Consider the following 22,300-nt stretch of genomic DNA (forward strand, 5'->3'; position numbering starts at 1 on the left):
GTTCTTATAGGCACTTTAGTATTGCCAGCCTAATCTTGGGAGTTGATAGGCCTGAAGTCATAAACAGCGCTGTGCTTCAAGCATTGCTAAAAGCTGTTCGCAAATGCAGTAAAGTGCAGTTTGAATGAATGCTTACAAGCCTGCTGCAGTCTACCACCGCTCAGACTGCTCTATCAAGTCATAGACTTAATTATAATATAAAAAACACACAAATACGAGTCTTAGTTTCCAGATTTGACCATAATATTGACCTATCATTTCGAAAACAAAACATTTATTATTTAATTGAAATATGGCACCGTTATGTATTTTATAGAACGGGTGGCAACCCTAAGTCTAAATATTGCTGTTACATTGAAGGTTGTGCAATGTCAAATAAAATGTTATTAGTCACATGCTGGATTGCAGGGAGCTTGGCCCCAGTGATGTACTGGGCTGTACACACTACCCTGATTAGAAATTTGGTCAAACTAATTTAAGTTTCCCTGCATTAAAGTCCCCGGCTACTAGGCTACGCCGCCTCTGGGTGAGCGTTTTCTTGTTTGCTTGTGGCTGAATGCAGCTAATTCAATGCTGTCTTAGTGCCAGCCTCTGACTGCGGTGGTATGTAAACAGATATGAAAAATACAAAACTCTCTAGGGAGGTAGTGTGGTCTACATTTTATTGTGAGATTCTCTACCTCAGGCGAGCAATAGCTCGAGAATTCCTTAAATATCGTGCACCAGCTGTTATTTACAAAAAGACATAGTCCGCCGCCCTTTGTCTTACCAGATGCCGCTGTTCTATCCTGCCGGTACAGTGTATAACCAGCCAGTATGTTGATATTGTCCTCGTTCAGCCACGACTTACCAGATGCCGCTGTTCTATCCTGCCGGTACAGTGTATATAACCAGCCAGTATGTTGATATTGTCCTCATTCAGCCACGACTTACCAGACGCCGCTGTTCTATCCTGCCGGTACAGTGTATAACCAGCCAGTGTGTTGATATTGTCCTCATTCAGCCACGACTTACCAGATGCCGCTGTTCTATCCTGCCGGTACAGTGTATAACCAGCCAGTGTGTTGATATTGTCCTCGTTCAGCCACGACTTACCAGACGCCGCTGTTCTATCCTGCCGGTACAGTGTATAACCAGCCAGTATGTTGATATTGTCCTCATTCAGCCACGACTTACCAGATGCCGCTGTTCTATCCTGCCGGTACAGTGTATAACCAGCCAGTGTGTTGATATTGTCCTCATTCAGCCACGACTTACCAGACGCCGCTGTTCTATCCTGCCGGTACAGTGTATAACCAGCCAGTATGTTGATATTGTCCTCATTCAGCCACGACTTACCAGATGCCGCTGTTCTATCCTGCCGGTACAGTGTATAACCAGCCAGTGTGTTGATATTGTCCTCGTTCAGCCACGACTTACCAGATGCCGCTGTTCTATCCTGCCGGTACAGTGTATAACCAGCCAGTGTGTTGATATTGTCCTCGTTCAGCCACGACTTACCAGACGCCGCTGTTCTATCCTGCCGGTACAGTGTATATAACCAGCCAGTGTGTTGATATTGTCCTCGTTCAGCCACGACTTACCAGACGCCGCTGTTCTATCCTGCCGGTACAGTGTATAACCAGCCAGTATGTTGATATTGTCCTCATTCAGCCACGACTTACCAGATGCCGCTGTTCTATCCTGCCGGTACAGTGTATAACCAGCCAGTATGTTGATATTGTCCTCGTTCAGCCACGACTTACCAGACGCCACTGTTCTATCCTGCCGGTACAGTGTATAACCAGCCAGTATGTTGATATTGTCCTCATTCAGCCACGACTTACCAGGCGCCGCTGTTCTATCCTGCCGGTACAGTGTATAACCAGCCAGTGTGTTGATATTGTCCTCGTTCAGCCACGACTTACCAGACGCCGCTGTTCTATCCTGCCGGTACAGTGTATAACCAGCCAGTGTGTTGATATTGTCCTCGTTCAGCCACGACTTACCAGATGCCGCTGTTCTATCCTGCCGGTACAGTGTATATAACCAGCCAGTGTGTTGATATTGTCCTCGTTCAGCCACGACTTACCAGATGCCGCTGTTCTATCCTGCCGGTACAGTGTATATAACCAGCCAGTATGTTGATATTGTCCTCATTCAGCCACGACTTACCAGACGCCGCTGTTCTATCCTGCCGGTACAGTGTATAACCAGCCAGTATGTTGATATTGTCCTCATTCAGCCACGACTTACCAGATGCCGCTGTTCTATCCTGCCGGTACAGTGTATAACCAGCCAGTGTGTTGATATTGTCCTCGTTCAGCCACGACTTACCAGACGCCGCTGTTCTATCCTGCCGGTACAGTGTATATAACCAGCCAGTATGTTGATATTGTCCTCATTCAGCCACGACTTACCAGACGCCGCTGTTCTATCCTGCCGGTACAGTGTATATAACCAGCCAGTGTGTTGATATTGTCCTCGTTCAGCCACGACTTACCAGACGCCGCTGTTCTATCCTGCCGGTACAGTGTATAACCAGCCAGTATGTTGATATTGTCCTCGTTCAGCCACGACTTACCAGACGCCGCTGTTCTATCCTGCCGGTACAGTGTATAACCAGCCAGTATGTTGATATTGTCCTCGTTCAGCCACGACTTACCAGACGCCGCTGTTCTATCCTGCCGGTACAGTGTATAACCAGCCAGTATGTTGATATTGTCCTCGTTCAGCCACGACTTACCAGACGCCGCTGTCCTATCCTGCCGGTACAGTGTATAACCAGCCAGTATGTTGATATTGTCCTCGTTCAGCCACGACTTACCAGACGCCGCTGTTCTATCCTGCCGGTACAGTGTATAACCAGCCAGTATGTTGATATTGTCCTCGTTCAGCCACGACTTACCAGACGCCACTGTTCTATCCTGCCGGTACAGTGTATAACCAGCCAGTATGTTGATATTGTCCTCGTTCAGCCACGACTTACCAGACGCCGCTGTTCTATCCTGCCGGTACAGTGTATAACCAGCCAGTATGTTGATATTGTCCTCGTTCAGCCACGACTTACCAGACGCCGCTGTCCTATCCTGCCGGGACATCGTATAACCAGCCAGTATGTTGATATTGTCCTCGTTCAGCCACGACTCCGTGAAGCATAAGATGTTCGCTTTTTAATGTCCCGTTGGTAGTTTAATCTTCGCCATAACTCGTAAATGTTTATTGTCCAGAGATTGCACATTTGCCAGCAGAATGGAAGGAAGTGGGGGTTTATTCGGTCACCTACGAATTCTCAGAAGGCAGCCTGCGCTCCGGCCCCTTTTTCTTCACTCAAATCACGGGGATCTGGGCCTGTTCCTGAAAAAGCAGTATATCGTACACGTCAGACTCGTTAACCTAGTAATATCATCAACCATGTGTAGTTAACTAGTGATTATGTGAAGCTAGTTTTTTTTATAAGTTTAATGCTAGCTGGCAGCTTACCTTGGCTCCTTGCAGCCACAAATTATTGTTGATGCTGCACTCGCGTAACAGGTGGTCAGCCTGCCACAGTCTCCTTGTGGATTGGTCGGCGTCCAAAAAGGCAGATTACCGATTTTGGTGTGAAATTGAAATCGGACATAATTAATCGGCTGACCTCTGAGGGCCCCCTAAATAGTCAATGGAATGCTTTTCATGACTACGAAGTGTTAGTTGTATACAAAATAATTATTATCCATGAGCTAATGTCCTAACCCAACCTTGTACTCACCTCCCATTGAGTTATCACTCTATCCCTCTCCACATTTCTCCTCCCTAGTCTGAGCAGGATGCGGAGGAGAGCGAGGGTGAGGACAGCGCCTTCATCATGGACCGCCTGTGCAAGTTCATCTACGCCAAGGACCGCACGGACCGCATCCGCACGTGCGCCATCCTGTGCCACATTTACCACCACGCGCTACACTCGCGTTGGTACCAGGCCCGTGACCTGATGCTCATGAGCCACCTGCAGGATAATATTCAGCACGCCGACCCACCCGTACAGGTATGAACACGTGAGTGTGGGGCCACACAACACCGGCACCCAGGATGTCAAGCTGTTCACACAATTCATTTACTTGCATATTTTCGGATGTTAGTATATCAAAAATATGTATGTTTTATCATTGGAATACTATGCTACAAAACGAGGCAACGATGCACTTTATGACTGGAGTGTTTATCCGACTGGATAAATGTTTTTATAAAATAGTCCCCCCCCACCCACCTCTAAAACCAAAGTTGCACCTCTGCTAATATCACATACGCTTTGATCTATTTGGGGCTTATTCACCATCTAAGGAAGTGGAAATTCAACTCATTATCTAGATCACTAAATGTAATTAATCTAACAAGCAGTTTATTATAACTAACAGTACATTTAATGTTCTAAACTTTGCCATGTACTACCCAATGATATCTATATAGGCCTATGCAATCATCAGAAAAGGCCGATACGCGCTTTGCCCGATCCGAATCTCAAAGATCCATGCCAGTTTATTTGTTCTAAAAACGGTGCTAAAACACTACTTATAGTTGAGAAAATAAACAAACACATGTCTCAGCTTTATGTAGGTATTACAACAGTAGTTGCTTTCAAAACCGTTCTTTCTCGCGATTGAATTTTGAATTGCTGCGCAATCGGAACACATTTTCTTTCTCTGTTTATGCGAAGTGCTCGGGGGAGGGAGTGAGTCGCTCCTGCCAGCGAAACAGGGGCAGGGCAGACACTTTAATTGCAGGGATCAGGATAAGCCTGCTTGACCAAATCAAGCTTTTATCCTCCCCAAAAACAGAAAGCCTTGTAAAGTGATCAACTAGAATTTGCAGCTCGTACTGATGTGACCAAGAAAACATTGAACTTGCACAACCAAGTCGGTCTCAAAAATCGACTAAATTATTGCACCGTGGGGCCCTGCACATAAACTGTGTACACCCACCCACACAGACTGATAGACCTCTGTGTGTGACCATGTCTCCCCCTCCAGATCCTGTACAACAGGACCATGGTGCAGCTGGGGATCTGTGCCTTCCGCCAGGGCATGATCAAGGACGCCCACAATGCCCTGCTGGACATCCAGTCGAGTGGCCGTGCCAAGGAACTGCTGGGCCAGGGCCTGCTCATGAGGAACATGCAGGAGAGGAATGCAGAACAGGAGAAGATCGAGAAGAGGCGACAGGTAAGCTACGGCTAGGCTAAGCTTAACTCGGTGAAATAAACCACTGGTAGACTAAGGCTAGGATAGGTTGAAGCCAGCAAGCAGAACAGTAGAGGATTGTAAATACACTACAGTTAGCCTAGGCTAGTCAAATGCAGAACAGAAGAGACGAGCGGTAGGCTAGGCTAAACCCAGCAGAACAGTTGACAGGTAGGCTACGCTAAACCAAATCAAGCAAAAGACAACGCAGGTATGCTAGGCAAGGATAAACCCAGCCGAGCAGGAAACGATTGGTCTACCAGTCGTCTCGTATCACTCTCGGCTAAACAGACAGGTAGGCTAGGCTATGCTAAACATGTGGGCTAGGTAAAACCCGACCGCGTAGGTTCCCCGCTGTAAAGCCTTTGTCTGGAAAGATTAAATAAAGATTTTCAGGATGATATACTGGAGCCTGTTTTGAATATTTTACAGTATTACACTGATACACTACACTGACTGGGGTTGGTTTACGACGTGACGTTGTTGTCCATCTTGTTCCAGGTGCCCTTCCACATGCACATCAACCTGGAGCTGCTGGAGTGCGTGTACCTGGTGTCTGCCATGCTGCTGGAGATCCCTTACATGGCAGCCCATGAGTTTGATGCCCGCCGCAGGATGATCAGCAAGCAGTTCCACCACCAGCTGAGGGTGGGCGAGAGGCAGCCCCTTCTCGGTACGTACAGTAGACTGTGGTGACAAAGCAGGGTTGTGTTCATTAGGCACCAAATGGAAGAAAACAGACTGAAATGGACAGGGACTGCCTGGACCTTTCCAAAAATACTCATTTTGGTTTTAGAACGTTTTCCGTTGCGTGCTGTAATGAACACCGCCGAGTTTAGGACCAAAGGGTGGGTGGGGACAAGTAACTCATGCCTCAAAAAGAGACACAGGACTTAAGATGGGCAAAAAGGGCTGTTTTATTCTGATTGGCCTCAAATATCCAGTAATCCTGAGATGTCAACACAATGATTATTTAGAGATGTTGTGATGACCGTATTACCGCCACAGGCAGTCATGACCACAGTTAAATTTCACATGACCGTTGAGTGGCCATGTAATCTCCTCTTATGCACTCTGGACATGCGTTGGTAACGACCTGGTACTCTGTGCTCTATTGTCCCTTTAACTTCTTATGGCTGCCATCCCGTTGACGGGATAATTGTCATCAACAACCGCTGAATTGCATAGCGCCACATTCAAATAATATTACAAAAAATATCACAAGTGCAATATAGCAAAACACAGTTTAGCTTTTTGTTAATCCACCTATCGTGTCTGATTTTGAAAATATGCTTTACAGCGAAAGCAATCCAAGCGTAAGTTTACCGATCGCTCGACAAAACATTATGCACACCTAGCATCAAGTTGCTTGGTCAGGAACATCAGAAAAGCAATCAAATGAATAGTTTACCGTTGATCTTCGGATGTTTTCACTCACGAGACTCCCAGTTACACAATAAATGTTCCTTTTGTTCCATAAAGATTATTTTTATATCCAAAATACCTGTTTGGCGCGTTATGTTCAGAAATCCACAGGAAAGAGCGATCACGACAACGCAGACAAATTCCAAATAGTTTCCGTAATGTTCACAAACATGTTAAACGTTTTTTATAATCAATCCTCAGGTTGTTTTTACGCCTATCGATACTGTCCTACTTCCTTCACATTCAGTCAGTGCTGGTTGTAGTGTGAAGAAGGAAGAACGGGCATTTTGTGGGTTATGAAAGTGTTGACAGTGCGGGAGTAAGAACTGAAACATGAACTCATAAACAACAGCTCTTTGATATATTTGAGTGTCTAGTCGTGGTTTTGAAATCTCACAGTATCAACTTTGCTGTCGTTTTCTTTTACGCCTGCTATGTTACTGCAGACCCGGTAATCTGAGCCATCCGATTGGCCAGTGGTAGGCCTATAGTGCACTTGATTTGCTCTCCGGGTCCGCCAGTAAGGCAGAGTTTGTATCTTCATTTCGCCCAACTGGCACGCAGGGCAGCTGAATCTGGTGCACCTACGGATGACGTGTTTTTTTCTCTTGCCCCTGTTCCTGACCATTTAATAATGGGCCATTCTAAATCATACATTTGACATATATTAGTAAAAACCAGATTAAACTGAGATGGGTCTGATGGGTGAACATATGATCACTTGATGAGAGAACAGCGTGTGTAGCACGGAATAGAGCATAACCTTTTTTTTTTTGCACAATTCATAACTAATTTAACCAAATAACTCAATCTGACGTATAGAACCTGTTTCAACATCACTTTTACGCTCAACATGGGCACTTCATATGCACACTCGCTCCGGACTGGGAAAAATATATGTTGTATTTTTTTCCGCTAAGTTCAATTATACTATTCTAACTATTAAAGCAAATAGAATAAAATGATGTCAGCTTATACAATTTTAAAAGCATTACAATACATTCACAGATTTCACAACACACTGTGTGCCCTAAGGCCCCTACTCCACCACTACCACATGTCTACAGTACTAAGTCCATGTGTGTCTGTATGTATAGTGTGTGTGTGTGTGTGTGCCAATGTTTGTTACTTCACAGTCCCCGCTGTTCCATAAGGTGTTTTTAAATCTAATTTTACTGCTTGCTTCAGTTACTTGATGTGGAATAGAGTTCCATGTAGTCCTGGTTCTATGTTTTACTGTGTTGACATGCCCAGGAATTAAATTAGTTAATACACCAATAAGAATGTGTTCTAAACCTCTCTGCCAATAACTAGTTTTTGGTTTTCCCCTCCCCACTCAGACCACTCTGACAATTCTTGCTTAAAAAATAACTATTTTTTTAAGCTTTTGTTCTCCATCTTTTTTGACCATTGTAATAGAAACAGAATCTCAGTGAGGTATTTAATGAAATGAAATGATTTGATATTGAGATATTGAGATAAAAAAGGCTGCATTAACTTAAAGGTCTAAGATTGTATTGGTACTTGTCTGTATTAGCTGTACAGACACAACAATGGACATACAGACACTAAACAAATCCGTCCCTTTCCGTGCATCCTCCAGGACCCCCAGAGAGCATGCGCGAGCATGTGGTGGCGGCCAGCAAGTCCATGAAGATGGGTGACTGGCGCACCTGCCACTCGTTCATCATCAACGAGAAGATGAACAGCAAGGTGTGGGATCTGTTCCCTGAGACGCAGTGTGTACGAGAGATGCTCGTCCGGTGAGTTTTCTGAAATAAGGTCTGCATCAACACCCCTCATGTTCAACTCTCCCTTGTTTGATCAGAGGTCAGTATCAACCAATCGTGGCCTGGAATGGTTTAATAAAATTAATTCAATCAAGATTGTCAAATGGCTAATTAAACACTACCTTTTTAGTAGCTTTCTTTAGACAAAATAAGTTTGACACTATTACTCACAGTAACTGGTTATTTCATGACTGAACGACCGTTTCGGCAGCCCGTCCTTCAGAGGTAACATTCCTGTAACGTTTCCTGGTGGTTTGTGGTTGCAGGAAGATCCAGGAGGAGTCTCTGAGGACGTACCTGTTCACCTACAGCAGCGTTTATGACTCCATCAGGTAATAACTTTTCAAACGGTCAGAGGTGTTTTCCCAGTTACAGATTACACCTAGTCTTGGACTAAAAAGCACATTTTAGTGGAGATTCTTAATTACTGTAGCCTGGTCCCCAACTGTTTGTGTTGTGTAGCCGACAGCAATGACCATGGAGATGACTATAGACGTAGTGTTTCCAACGTAGCCAGCCTTCCAAAATCCCATTTCTTTCACTTGACTATTAAGTCAGGCCAACTTCACATTTCACAGACAGTGATTTAGGGCTGTAATCTAGCTCACTACGGTAAAACAGCCCGTTCCTCATCAGACAGTCACTGCTCCATGTGCGCCCCACACACACACCTGTTCTGCCCCTCTACCAGAAAGGAGTATCAGAGAAGGTCTTTCTATTGCCTTCACTTAGCCTCTCCCCAGACTTTCAACATTCTTTCCTCATTTGTCTAGTTGCATTCGATTTCGTGCTATAGCCCAACTGTCGTTTTTAGAAGCGTTTTTGTATAAAACTATTTTCATTTAAGGGGGGACAGCAACAAGGGCGATTTAGCATTGTGCATCACAATGTTTTATGGGTACATAACCACAATAGGACAATGGTTGACGTCACCGTTTAACAATCTCCTTCGGAGTAGTCATGCTTAGGTTACTTCCCCGGGCTTTCACACTGTGAGTAGCCTGGGATTCCAAGGCTCCCTTGGTTTTACAGCACAAAATGGGACCAGGCTACATCTACTGTGCCTCATCATATAATTGTCTTACCTGGTTAAAGAATGGATTTCTTCTTCCCCCCCCCCCCCCCCCTCTTTGTGTCTCAGTATGGAGACACTGAATGAAATGTTTGAGCTGGAGCTGCCCACAGTGCACAGCATCATCAGCAAGATGATCATCAATGAGGAGCTCATGGTAAAACCCGCGGCATCAATGGTCTCAAAGGGCTGTGTGTAGATCGTACAGCCCCACAGATTTAATGAAGCTAGATGATATGTCTGTGTCTGAATGGCTTTCTCCTGTGTGTATCATGTCTCCCCTCACACAGGCGTCCCTGGACCAGCCCACCCAGACTGTGGTGATGCATCGCACAGAGCCCACCTCCCTGCAAAACATGGCCCTGCAGCTGGCTGAGAAGCTGGGCGGCCTGGTCGAGAACAATGAGCGCATCTTTGACCTCAAGCAGGGCGTGTATGGTGGCTACTTCAACAGAGGTTAGTGGGGCTGCCCCATAGAATACATGCAGACCTGCCAAACTGCACGCATTTTGCTGATCATCCACACATTTTGAGGCCAACAGACACTGGTATGAAAAACTACCTCAACTAGAAGCCTATTTTTGCATATTTTATCACGTTGTTTTTGACTGAACTATCTGAAGTTGAAGCCAATCAGAGGTCTTGGCCAATCAGAGGACTTGGGCATCTCTAGCGCTCCAACCCGCACCCGTAGTCGTAGTAGGTTCCTCTCAAGCTTGGATGGTAGCACTCCACTTCGTCTGTTGATACCACTGTGTTAAGGGGGGAAAGGGTAGGACAAATGGAGAACGAACTGTTTGATAAATACATGTTCCAAAATGGTATGTGTTAGTCAAGCACACATCCACTATTTCGTAGTTGTCTCACAGATACTGGCAGACTGGTGATGATTACACGGTCACAGATACCGGCAGACTGGTGATTATTACACGGTCACAGATACTGGCAGACTGGTGATTATTACACGGTCACAGATACTGGCAGACTGGTGATTATTACACGGTCACAGATACTGGCAGACTGGTGATTATTACACGGTCACAGATACTGGCAGACTGGTGATTATTACACGGTCACAGATACTGGCAGACTGGTGATTATTACACGGTCACAGATACTGGCAGACTGGTGATGATTACACGGTCACAGATACCGGCAGACTGGTGATTATTACAATGTCACAGATGCTGGTGATTATTACACGGTCACCGATACTGGTGATGGTTACACGGTCACAGATACCGGCAGACTGGTGATTATTACACGGTCACAGATACTGACAGACTGGTGATTATTACACGGTCACAGATACTGGCAGACTGGTGATGGTTACACGGTCACAGATACTAGCAGACTGGTGATTATTACACGGTCACAGATACTAGCAGACTGGTGATTATTACACTGTCAAAGATACTAGCAGACTGGTGATGATTACACGGTCACAGATACTGGCAGACTGGTGATTTATTACACGGTCACAGATACCGGCAGACTGGTGATTATTACACGGTCACAGATACTAGCAGACTGGTGATTATTACACGGTCACAGATACCGGCAGACTGGTGATTTATTACACTGTCACAGATACCGGCAGACTGGTGATTATTACACGGTCACAGATACTGGCAGACTGGTGATTATTACACGGTCACAGATACCGGCAGACTGGTGATTATTACACGGTCACAGATACCGGCAGACTGGTGATTTATTACACGGTCACAGATACTGGTGATTATTACACGGTCACAGATACTGGCAGACTGGTGATGGCTACACGGTCACAGATACTGGCAGACTGGTGATTATTACACGGTCACAGATACTGGTGATTATTACACGGTCACAGATACTGGCAGACTGGTGATGGTTACACGGTCACAGATACTGGCAGACTGGTGATGGTTACACGGTCACAGATACTGGCAGACTGGTGATGGTTACACGGTCACAGATACCGGCAGACTGGTGATGGTTACACGGTCACAGATACTGGCAGACTGGTGATTGTTACACGGTCACAGATACCGGCAGACTGGTGATTATTACACGGTCACCGATACCGGCAGACTGGTGATTTATTACACGGTCACAGATACTGGTGATTATTACACGGTCACAGATACTGGCAGACTGGTGATGGCTACACGGTCACAGATACCGGCAGACTGGTGATGGCTACACGGTCACAGATACTGGCAGACTGGTGATTATTACACGGTCACAGATACTGGTGATTATTACACGGTCACAGATACTGGCAGACTGGTGATTATTACACGGTCACAGATACTGGCAGACTGGTGATGGTTACACGGTCACAGATACCGGCAGACTGGTGATTTATTACACGGTCACAGATACCGGCAGACTGGTGATGGTTACACGGTCACAGATACTGGCAGACTGGTGATTATTACACGGTCACAGATACTGGTGATGATTACACGGTCACAGATGCCGGCAGACTGGTGATTATTACACGGTCACAGATACTGGCAGACTGGTGATGGTTACACGGTCACAGATACTGGCAGACTGGTGATGGCTACACGGTCACAGATACTGGTGATTATTACACGGTCACAGATACTAGCAGACTGGTGATTATTACACGGTCACAGATACTGGCAGACTGGTGATGGTTACACGGTCACAGATACTGGCAGACTGGTGATGGTTACACGGTCACAGATACTGGTGATGATTACACGGTCACAGATACTGGCAGATTGGTGATGATACGTAAGGTACCTCAAGAAACACTGGCTGTAAGTGATTTGTTGGGTCCTGTATATGTGTCTGTTACAGATCAGAAAGGTGGCTACCAGCAGAAGCAGGGTGGTTACAACAGAGGTAAGTGCCAATCTTGAACAAACAGGGCGTCTGCCGTAGACCTTTAGGGAGTGTGTTTCCGTACCACTGACCACAATATTATCCTTAGCCAACCTGCATGTTTCTTACAGTAGATGCATCGCAGGAAGCCGCTGTCCTGAATTTTTTAATTATCCCCCAATATTGAAAGTTAATTATGATGCATGATTTATTGAATATGTTAAGATGTTTGAGTGTGTCGCCTATTTCACAGTACTGGGCCCGGCCAAGCTGTATTGCGATGGCCTGGTTACACATCCACTATAAATCCTGGAACGGTGCTGGAGAGAATGTGAAAAATTAAATATTAAGCTAGCACAATACAAGTATGGCTGGCACGATAGTGTGAAAAAGACATTGGTGTGCATGTGCGCCTGGAGGCATGTTTGGTGTGAACAATAAAATATACCTACATCGCATTCAGAAAGTATTCAGACCCCTTCCCTTTTTCCACATTTTGTTACATTACAGCCTTCATCTAAAATGGATTCAATATTTTTCTCCCCTTGTCAATCTACACACTAGAACCCCATAATGACCAAGCGAGAAACAGTTGTTTTTGTTTATGTTTGCATATGTTCAAAAAGTAAACAGAAATACCATATTTATGTAAGTATTCAGACCCTTTGCTATAAGCCGCCAAATTCAGTATCCTGTTTCCAATGATCATCCTTGATGTTTTTACATCTTGACTGGAGTCCACCTGGTGGTAAATTCAACAGATTGGACATGATCCAGGCTGTATCACATCCGGCCGTGATTGGGGGTCCCATAGGGAGGCCCACAATTGGCCCTGCGTCGTCCAGGTTTGGCCGGGGTAGGCCGTCATTGGAAATAAGAATTTGTTCATAATGGACTTTCCTAGTTAAATATAGGTTCAATAAACAACCATACAAATTTGGAAAGGCACACACCTGTCTAAGGTCCCACAGAACTCCAAGACAGGATTGTGTCAAGGCACAGATCTGGAGAAGGGTACTAAAACATTTCTGCAGCATTGAAGAACACAGTGGCCTCCATCATTCTTAAAGGAAGACGTTTGGAACCACCCAGACTCTTCCTAGAGCTGGCTGCCCAGCCAAACTGAGCAATCAGGGGAGAAGGGCCTTGGTCGGGGAGGTGGCCAAGAACCCGGTGGTCACTGACAGAGCTCCAGAGTTCCTCTGTGGAGATGGGAGAACCTTCCAGAAGGACAAACGTCTCTGCAGCACTCCACCAATTGGGCATTTTATGGTACAGTGGCCAGACAGAAGCCACTCCTCCGTAAATGGCACATGACAGCCTGCTTGGAGTTTGCCAAAATGCACCTAAAGACTCTCAGACCATGAGAAACAAGATTCTCTGTTTCTGATGAAACCAAGATTGAACTCTTTGGCCTGAATGCCAAGCGTCTAGAGGATACCTGGCCCCATCTCTACGGTGAAGCATGGTGGTGGCAGCATCATGCTGTGGGGATGCTTTTCAGCGGCAGGGACTGGGAGATCCTTGATGGAAACTTGCTCAGTGCTTCAGACTGGGGTGAAGCACACTGCAAAGACAACGCAGGAGTGGCTTCGGGACAAGTCTGTCCTTGAGTGGACTGAGCCTGGACTTGAACCCGGTCGACCATCTCTGGAGAGACCTGAAAATAGCTGTGCCTGAAAGAGCTTGAGGATCTGCAGAAAGGAATGGGAGAAACTCCCCAAATACAGGTGTGCCAAGCTTGTCGCATCATACCCAAGACTTGAGGCTGCAATCACTGTCAAAAAGCACTGAGTAAAGGGTCTGAATACTTATCTAAATATGATATTTCAGTTTCTGCATTGTCATTATCATATTGTGTGTAGATTAAAATAAATCATTTTAAAATAAGGCTGTAATGTAACACTCTGGGAGAAGTCAAGGGGTCTATACTTTCTTAAGGCACTATATTTTGTATGATTATTTTTTTGTTTGTCTACGCCCACGCTCATTGCATGCCACAGCTGTGTGTTTTCTAAACTGTTTTCACTGTACGGTTTCAGACCAGAGAGGCAGTTACCAACAGAAGCAAGGCGGTTACAACCGAGGTGTTTGAAATAACTGATTGAAATGCATGATTGTCGGAATATTATGAGAGCGACTGTGTATTTGTCTTATTTCAGTGTATATGTGAGTGAGAAACAAATAGTATATGAATGTAGTTAAATGTTTCTTATCCCCTTTGTGTGTATGCCCAAGATGTGTCACAGCTGTGTCTAAACTGTTGTGTGTTTTCAGATGGTCAGAGAGGCAGCTACCAACCGAAGCAGGGAGGTTACAACAGAGGTGCTTATGTCCCAATTTATACCTCCTTTATTTTCTAATGGAAGTCTTTTTAAAAAGGGGGGGAAATCCTGCTATTTTTAAAGTCACTCAGTGAGCTGCAGTCCCCTCTATGAAGGATCAGACATCAGGATTTCACACCAGGTGGCGGCAACAACTATCTTTTTAACGTCTACATTTTAACCTGTAATATTTCCATGTACACCATCACAATAATATGCGTTGGTTGTCTTTAGGCAGTTCTTCAGCAACATTAGGATGTTATAATTTCTAACACAATGTATTCATTACTGTACTGTGTAATATTTGTTTGTGTTTAATACATTTCATCTTGGGATTGCTCTCGCTAAAACTATGAAACATGTAATTGACCCAAATAATGGCTTCTCGCCATGAGATTATTCTAAATATATTTTACCTGAACCTGCAGCATGCAGGTCTAGTGACAAACACCTAAAGAACACAAATGTATAGACATAAAGGAATAGATCTGTAGTTCTAAAAGTGCACAAGTAAGTTGTGAATGTTATTGGCCACATTGAATTGTGGATTCGCTCGTGCTTACAGTTTCTGGTTGGTTTCAGATGGAGGCGGTTACCAACAGAGGGGCGGTTACAACCGAGGTGCTTATCAACCATTTTATACCACCTTTATTTTCTTATCACTTTCTTCTGTTAATTCTTAAAGCCACCTTCATTCAGTAAGCGGCTCTCCCCTTTTTCTCTCATTCCGCTATGCCCGAGCCTTGGCACTATTACCAGTAGTCTAGAACCAATGGGATTTCATGCCTATAGAATAAAAATGTCAAAATCAACTATTTTTAAGTGTACTAATTCCATTTAATTATATACCATCGTAAAAATAAACAATGCATTGGTTATGTTTAGGTAGGTCTAAAGAAACTGGTATTTCAGACCTATTAACTTTATTTTTCTTTTGGGAAAAATGTGTTTTATTTGTGGATCGCATGAGCTAAATCTCTGAAACAGAGTTGACATGTATTTGAAGTTATTTTTATGAGAAGGAAGAAAAAGTACCTTAACCCTGCATGGAAATAAAAACAACTAACCAATGCATAAGCACCAATGCAAAAAAAAAAGTCATTTGTAGGTTATACTGGACATGCCTCACATGTTTACCATTTCTGGTTGGTTTCAGATGGAGGCAGTTACCAACAGAGGGGCGGTTACAACCGAGGTGCTTATCAATTTATGCCACCTTTATCCTAGAAATGTCCAAATTTTACTTGAGCTTTTTGTTAAAGCCACAGTCTGACCTGTAGTCCCTTCTCATCCTCCCTCCATGCCTGAGCCTTTTGGCTACTCTAACCCCCCCAAACACACGCACACACCATTCTCTCTTGCAGTCTTTCACTTCTGTTCTTCGCACAACTTGTTAGCATTAGCCCACATATATTGTGATATGTCTTGTCAGCTCATTTTGTCTGGCCATTTTAGTGTCACTGTTCTGTTCACATTTTCCTAATTTAATCTCTGAATCGTTATTTTTTTGTCTCCATCTCTGTTCCACAGACGGAAACAGAGGAGGTGGTGGTGGCTACCAGGGCCAGAACAGGGGGGGCTACCAGGGAGGTGGGGGCTACCAGGGAGGTGGGGGCTACCAGGGAGGTGGGGGCTACCAGGGAGGCGGGGGCTACCAGGGAGGCTACAGGGGTGGCTACAAAGGGGGCTACCAGAACCAGGATAGGAGAGACTACTGAGCCAGAGGAACCTGGTTTAACAGAGCCAGCCAGTCTTCATTCCAAACATCATCTTGGGTTATTTCACTTGACATTGCACCTCTACTACACTATTCTCCCTTTGTACCACATTAATCAGCTTTCCCAGCTTGAAAACTGTCCACTTCCGTATCTTTGAATACTTTGTAGTGTAATATCATTATTGACTACTCTTTTTGTCGAGTGTGAATGGTTTTTCGACTAACTGAGTTTTGAATAATTGTGTATTAACAAGATTACTGCATTTGCCGTGTGACAGGTTTTCTTTTGGCAGTGTAGTCGGGGCAGATGTGTCAAGTGACGTTTTTTCAGTTGTAACCTGCAAAATAAACATTATTGAATGAATACCCGCTTTGACTGATTCTTTATGACCATTGTAACGTCAAAAACAGTGTCAAGTAATGGTAACTACTACAGCATCTAGTGTATGTACACACAAACACACTGTCAAGTAATGGTAACTACTACAGCATCTAGTGTATGTACACACAAACACACTGTCAAGAAATGGTAACTACTACAGCATCTAGTGTATGTACACACACACACTGTCAAGTAATGGTAACTACTACAGCATCTAGTGTATGTACACACACACTGTCAAGTAATGGTAACTACTACAGCATCTAGTGTATGTACACACACACTGTCAAGTAATGGTAACTACTACAGCATCTAGTGTATGTACACACACACACTGTCAAGTAATGGTAACTACTACAGCATCTAGTGTATGTACACACAAACACACTGTCAAGAAATGGTAACTACTACAGCATCTAGTGTATGTACACACACACACTGTCAAGTAATGGTAACTACTACAGCATCTAGTGTATGTACACACACACTGTCAAGTAATGGTAACTACTACAGCATCTAGTGTATGTACACACACACACTGTCAAGAAATGGTAACTACTACAGCATCTAGTGTATGTACACACACACACTGTCAAGTAATGGTAACTACTACAGCATCTAGTGTATGTACACACACACTGTCAAGTAATGGTAACTACTACAGCATCTAGTGTATGTACACACAAACACATTGTCAAGAAATGGTAACTACTACAGCATCTAGTGTATGTACACACACACACTGTCAAGTAATGGTAACTACTACAGCATCTAGTGTATGTACACACACACACTGTCAAGAAATGGTAACTACTACAGCATCTAGTGTATGTACACACACACACTGTCAAGTAATGGTAACTACTACAGCATCTAGTGTATGTACACACACACACTGTCAAGAAATGGTAACTACTACAGCATCTAGTGTATGTACACACAAACACATTGTCAAGTAATGGTAACTACTACAGCATCTAGTGTATGTACACACAAACACACTGTCAAGAAATGGTAACTACTACAGCATCTAGTGTATGTACACACACACACTGTCAAGTAATGGTAACTACTACAGCATCTAGTGTATGTACACACAAACACACTGTCAAGTAATGGTAACTACTACAGCATCTAGTGTATGTACACACACACTGCTTTAATCTTTTCTGCACACATTAATTTCCCCATTCTATTTGTCTGTTCAGTTGGTTTTCAACATGTTACCACACTTTGAAGTTTGGCATGCATTAATAAAAAAAATCCTCTGAATAAGGTATTCAGACTAGGCAAGGTTTGCCCCAACGTCCTCTTTAACTTGAATAGAGAGTGCATCTGTTGGGGCGGTACGCAAATTGGAGTGGGCCTGGAGTTTCTGGGATAAGGGTGCTGTGGGCCATGACCAGCCTTTCAAAGCACTTCATGGCTACAGACGTGAGTGCTACGGGTCGTTCATCATTTACGCACCACAGGGACTATGGTGGTCTGCTTGAAACGTTGCTTTTACAGATTCAGACGAGATGTTGAAAATGTCAGTGAAGACTCTTGCCAGTTGGTCAGCTCACGCCTGGAGAATACATCCTGGTAATCCGTCTGGCCCTGCGGCCTTGTGAATGTTGACCTGTTTTTAAGGTCTTACATCGACTATGGAGAGAGTGATCACAGTCGCCCAGAACAGCTGATGTTTCAGTGTTACTTATGTTTGCTTCAAGTCAAGTAATTTAGCTTGTCTGGTAGGCTTGTGTCCCTGGGCAGCTGTGATTCCCTTTTGTGTTCTGTAATAGTTTGCAAAGCCCTGCCACATCCAATGAGCGTCGGAGCCGGTGTGGTGTCTTTCGATCTTAGTCCTGCATTGACACTTTGCCTGTTTGATGGTTCGTTGGAGGGCATAGCGGGATTTCTTATAAGCTTCCGGGTTAGAGTCCCGCTCTTTGAAAGCAGCACAGTATGGATGCAGGAGTTATTTTAGTGGATGAATGTGAGCAAGCTTACAGGGGCTTTTTGAAGTCAATCAGATGAAAACATGACTGGTTATGTTAATGCCAGTCAGTTTTAAAAGTTAAATGACAAATCTTTACTATTAGGTCCTGATACCCTATTCAATTAATGGAGTTTCTATGTGTAATTCTATGTTTAGGCCCCAAAAAATTGATGCACGCGCAAAGTACCGGGGAATTAAATATACTTTCACTCCTGAACAGGTGCAAACACATCAAAGGCTGTTGAATGGTGGTGCATTATGGGGAAACACGTCGTTCAGTACGAACTGTCATAGAACATAGCAAACTTTGAGGTGAACTGAACACACACCACTATTCAAGGCAGTTGAGTTAATATTTTCCTCTGGGGCAGTTAGCTTTGTCTACTTTGGGGCAAAGTCTTTTACCTCCTCTAAACTACTATCTGTTTAACACCTGTCCCTTTCTCTCTGCCATTTCTGGGTAATTCTAACATCTGTGGTTTTCCCAAAATCCTCTGATCTATTGGTCAAGTTCCTTCCCGACTAGAGTAGTCGGGCATCAAATTGCTATGTCATATGAAGTGGTAGCTGATAAGTTAAACACCTACCCAAGCATTGTGAGTTCTAGCAGGGGTCTGCAATGTTGACAGGCAGGAACGCCATCTTTACTTTATTTTGGGTGGTTGCCATTCTCTTGGTCTGGGAAAGGGGGGCAGAGGAGAAGTTGGGGTTTGGCAAAAGGTTGAAAAGAGGGAGGAGTTGGGGTCTGGGAAAAAGAAGACGGAGTTTATTTCCAATTTTTCCTGAAACTCGAGGAGTTGGTCCAAAATGAGAAAATACCTGGCTTATACAATATGAATAAAACAACATATTGCCACAATTTTTAATTAACTAGGCAAGTCAGTTAAGAACAAATTCTTATTTTCAATGACGGCCTAGGAACAGTGGGTTAACTGCCTGTTCAGGGGCAGAACGACAGATTAGTACCCTGTCAGCTCGTGGGTTTGAACTTGCAACCTTCCGGTTCCTAATCCAACTCTCTAACCACTAGGCTACCCTGCCACAAGTGGTATAGTGGTACAAGTGGTACACATATGGTCTATGAGATTTTGAATGATTTCCTGTTAAGTTAATCGAGGTCAATGATTTTTATATTGGTTGTTGTCGAGTCAATTATACTGTGTCAATTTTATCAATTAATGTACAATATAATTTAAAAGTACAAACATTTATGTAGCAATCACAGATTGCAACTTTTAGTTACTTTTGTGGTTAATAACTGGAGTAACAATGCACTTTGAGAAAAGCATTTATCTTCATAGAAAACCAGTGAGTAGAAACATGTGGGTTCATTTTTGGATGTCAATTTCATTGGGGTTACTCATCAGCAGAGAGACTAGTGCTGTTTTAATTAATTAAAAGCTCTGAAATCTTTCACTTGTCTGTCTGAGATGGAACTACTACTTCAATTGATTTGTAAGGTATTGCCGATACTTTGGATCCAACGTGGGCTTGACATTTACCTCTACAACCATTGATTTGTAAGGTATTGCCGATACTTTGGATCCAACGTGGGCTTGACATTACCTCTACAACCATTGATTTGTAAGGTATTGCCGATACTTTGGATCCAACGTGGGCTTGACATTACCTCTACAACCATTGATTGGTAAGGTATTGCCGATACTTTGGATCCAACGTGGGCTTGACATTTACCTCTACAACCATTGATTTGTAAGGTATTGCCGATACTTTGGATCCAACGTGGGCTTGACATTACCTCTACAACCATTGATTTGTAAGGTATTGCCGATACTTTGGATCCAACGTGGGCTTGACATTACCTCTACAACCATTGATTGGTAAGGTATTGCCGATACTTTGGATCCAACGTGGGCTTGACATTACCTCTACAACCATTGATTTGTAAGGTATTGCCGATACTTTGGGATCCAACGTGGGCTTGACATTACCTCTACAACCATTGATTTGTAAGGTATTGCCGATACTTTGGGATCCAACGTGGGCTTGACATTACCTCTACAACCATTGATTTGTAAGGTTTTGACGATACTTTGGGATCCAACATGGGCTTGACACTGATTTCAAAGGGCTTGACAATTACAATTTGGATCCAACGTGGACTTGACACCAATTATTTGTGCTCTCCGAGGTGAACCTGATGTTTACTCAAGTTAGCCACTCATTAACTGGCTAGTTACCCAATAAATGGTACAACACACGTCTGTGTCCACCCCCATAGAACCTCCCTCTAGATGAAATGTGTCAATCGACTGGTGACAGACCGTGTACTCTGGACATATGGTAAGGGTTCCTTTGCTTTTTCTGTTTTGGTCTTAATTAGCGATGGGCACCTATAAAAAAATATATTAAAAACATCTTTATATAGATCTGCATTTTATTGATACAATATTGATATTGTTTTATTAAAAATACAATTTTATAGTATATATATAGACATCAAATTTCCCTTTAAATCAACTGTGGCAGTGCAACTAAGATAATTTCAAAAAATGTCAAATTCTTACATTTTATTTGAGTACTACTGTACTACTGAAAAATATGCATTTTTCTACTGAGTGACATGCCTAAAAGTGTTTTTTAAATGTTTTTCGATTTAGTGTGTTTTCATCCACATATAAGTTTCAAGTCATAACGTTGCTGAATTAATGTTAATATTTTTTTTAATGTTAAAGTGTTGCAACTGTCCCATATAGCATCACTAATAACCCTGCTATTGGGGTCATTTGCAACATCAGGACTTTTCGGATTAAGACAGAAATGTACAAATTCCACATTTAGCACAGGTGTCTAAACTATATTAATAGTTAGCAGGCAAATACATGTAAGTTACCTTTGTGAAATGTACAACTCTCTACATCAAACAGTGTTAGAATAAATACCATTTGAATAAACTCCAAAATGCGTTACAACTGTCCCCGGTCTCCCCTACAGAAACAGTGCAGGTTACACTGTTAACAATTTGGAAAATAGTTTCTCCTTCACCTGGACACAGTGTCGTGTGGTTTACTCCACAATGATAAAATTGTCTTTTTTGCAGTTCAACACTCACTACTATGTACCGTATATGGACATCAGGTTTTATCTTATTACTCGCCTGATGTTCAAGTGTAATCTTACTGCTCCGAATCAGCAAAATAATGCAACAAAAACCACAAACATGTCATACATTGAGTAATACTTCTTAGTAAGTCAGCATCACTTAAATAGTGTTAATGGGAATTTACAGCAGAGGGCTAGAGGGGAGGACAGTATAAGGAGGGGGAGAATGGAGGCACACAGAGTAGGGGAAAGTGGGGTAAGTTGATCCAAAGGGTTAGTTGAGCCACCCCTTGTTTCTCGGAAACCATACGCAAATATTTAGGAAGAGGTAATCATTTCATTTGAAGTCTGTGAAGGAAGAAACCACATGGAAAATTGTGGTTAGCAACCTAGGTCCAAAAAACAGATTTCACAAAGTCCAATTCATTTGTTATAGGTTTCATCTAAACCAAAGTAGAAGATTATTTTATACATCAATTGGGGTCTCTATAAGCTACAATATGACGCCCT

At 43.5% G+C, this 22,300-nt stretch overlaps 2 protein-coding genes across 12 annotated transcripts in view; both read left to right on the top strand.

Moving 5' to 3' along the window:
• LOC110498804 (eukaryotic translation initiation factor 3 subunit C) overlaps positions 1–16,728 on the top strand; it is a 33,879-nt gene extending 17,151 nt beyond the window's left edge. For 2 of the 10 annotated variants that reach the window (XM_036955592.2, XM_036955591.2), the window contains exons 15-27: positions 3,779–4,003; positions 4,986–5,177; positions 5,697–5,868; positions 8,224–8,383; positions 8,677–8,742; positions 9,552–9,639; positions 9,773–9,938; positions 12,300–12,344; positions 14,366–14,410; positions 14,601–14,648; positions 15,230–15,268; positions 15,804–15,842; positions 16,178–16,728. In XM_036955592.2, the coding sequence (XP_036811487.2) occupies positions 3,779–4,003; positions 4,986–5,177; positions 5,697–5,868; positions 8,224–8,383; positions 8,677–8,742; positions 9,552–9,639; positions 9,773–9,938; positions 12,300–12,344; positions 14,366–14,410; positions 14,601–14,648; positions 15,230–15,268; positions 15,804–15,842; positions 16,178–16,365 (1,473 nt within the window). In that variant the 3' untranslated portion in view covers positions 16,366–16,728. The remainder of the gene's footprint in view (positions 1–3,778; positions 4,004–4,985; positions 5,178–5,696; positions 5,869–8,223; positions 8,384–8,676; positions 8,743–9,551; positions 9,640–9,772; positions 9,939–12,299; positions 12,345–14,365; positions 14,411–14,600; positions 14,649–15,229; positions 15,269–15,803; positions 15,843–16,177) is intronic. The other 8 variants (XM_090212009.1, XM_090212008.1, XM_036955594.2 and 5 more) reach the window with 4 other exon arrangements.
• A 4,193-nt stretch (positions 16,729–20,921) lies between these two features.
• The window catches only part of prodh2 (proline dehydrogenase 2), a 31,010-nt gene continuing 29,631 nt past the window's right edge, over positions 20,922–22,300 (top strand). The window contains exon 1 of one of the 2 annotated variants that reach the window (XM_090212015.1): positions 20,922–21,031. The gene's annotated coding sequence lies outside the window, so the exon portion shown is untranslated. The remainder of the gene's footprint in view (positions 21,032–22,300) is intronic. The other variant, XM_090212016.1, reaches the window with a different exon arrangement.

Source organism: Oncorhynchus mykiss, chromosome 20 (genome assembly GCF_057628025.1).
Source record: "Oncorhynchus mykiss isolate SJ-2025 chromosome 20, ASM5762802v1, whole genome shotgun sequence".
Taxonomy (NCBI): Eukaryota; Metazoa; Chordata; class Actinopteri; order Salmoniformes; family Salmonidae; genus Oncorhynchus; species Oncorhynchus mykiss.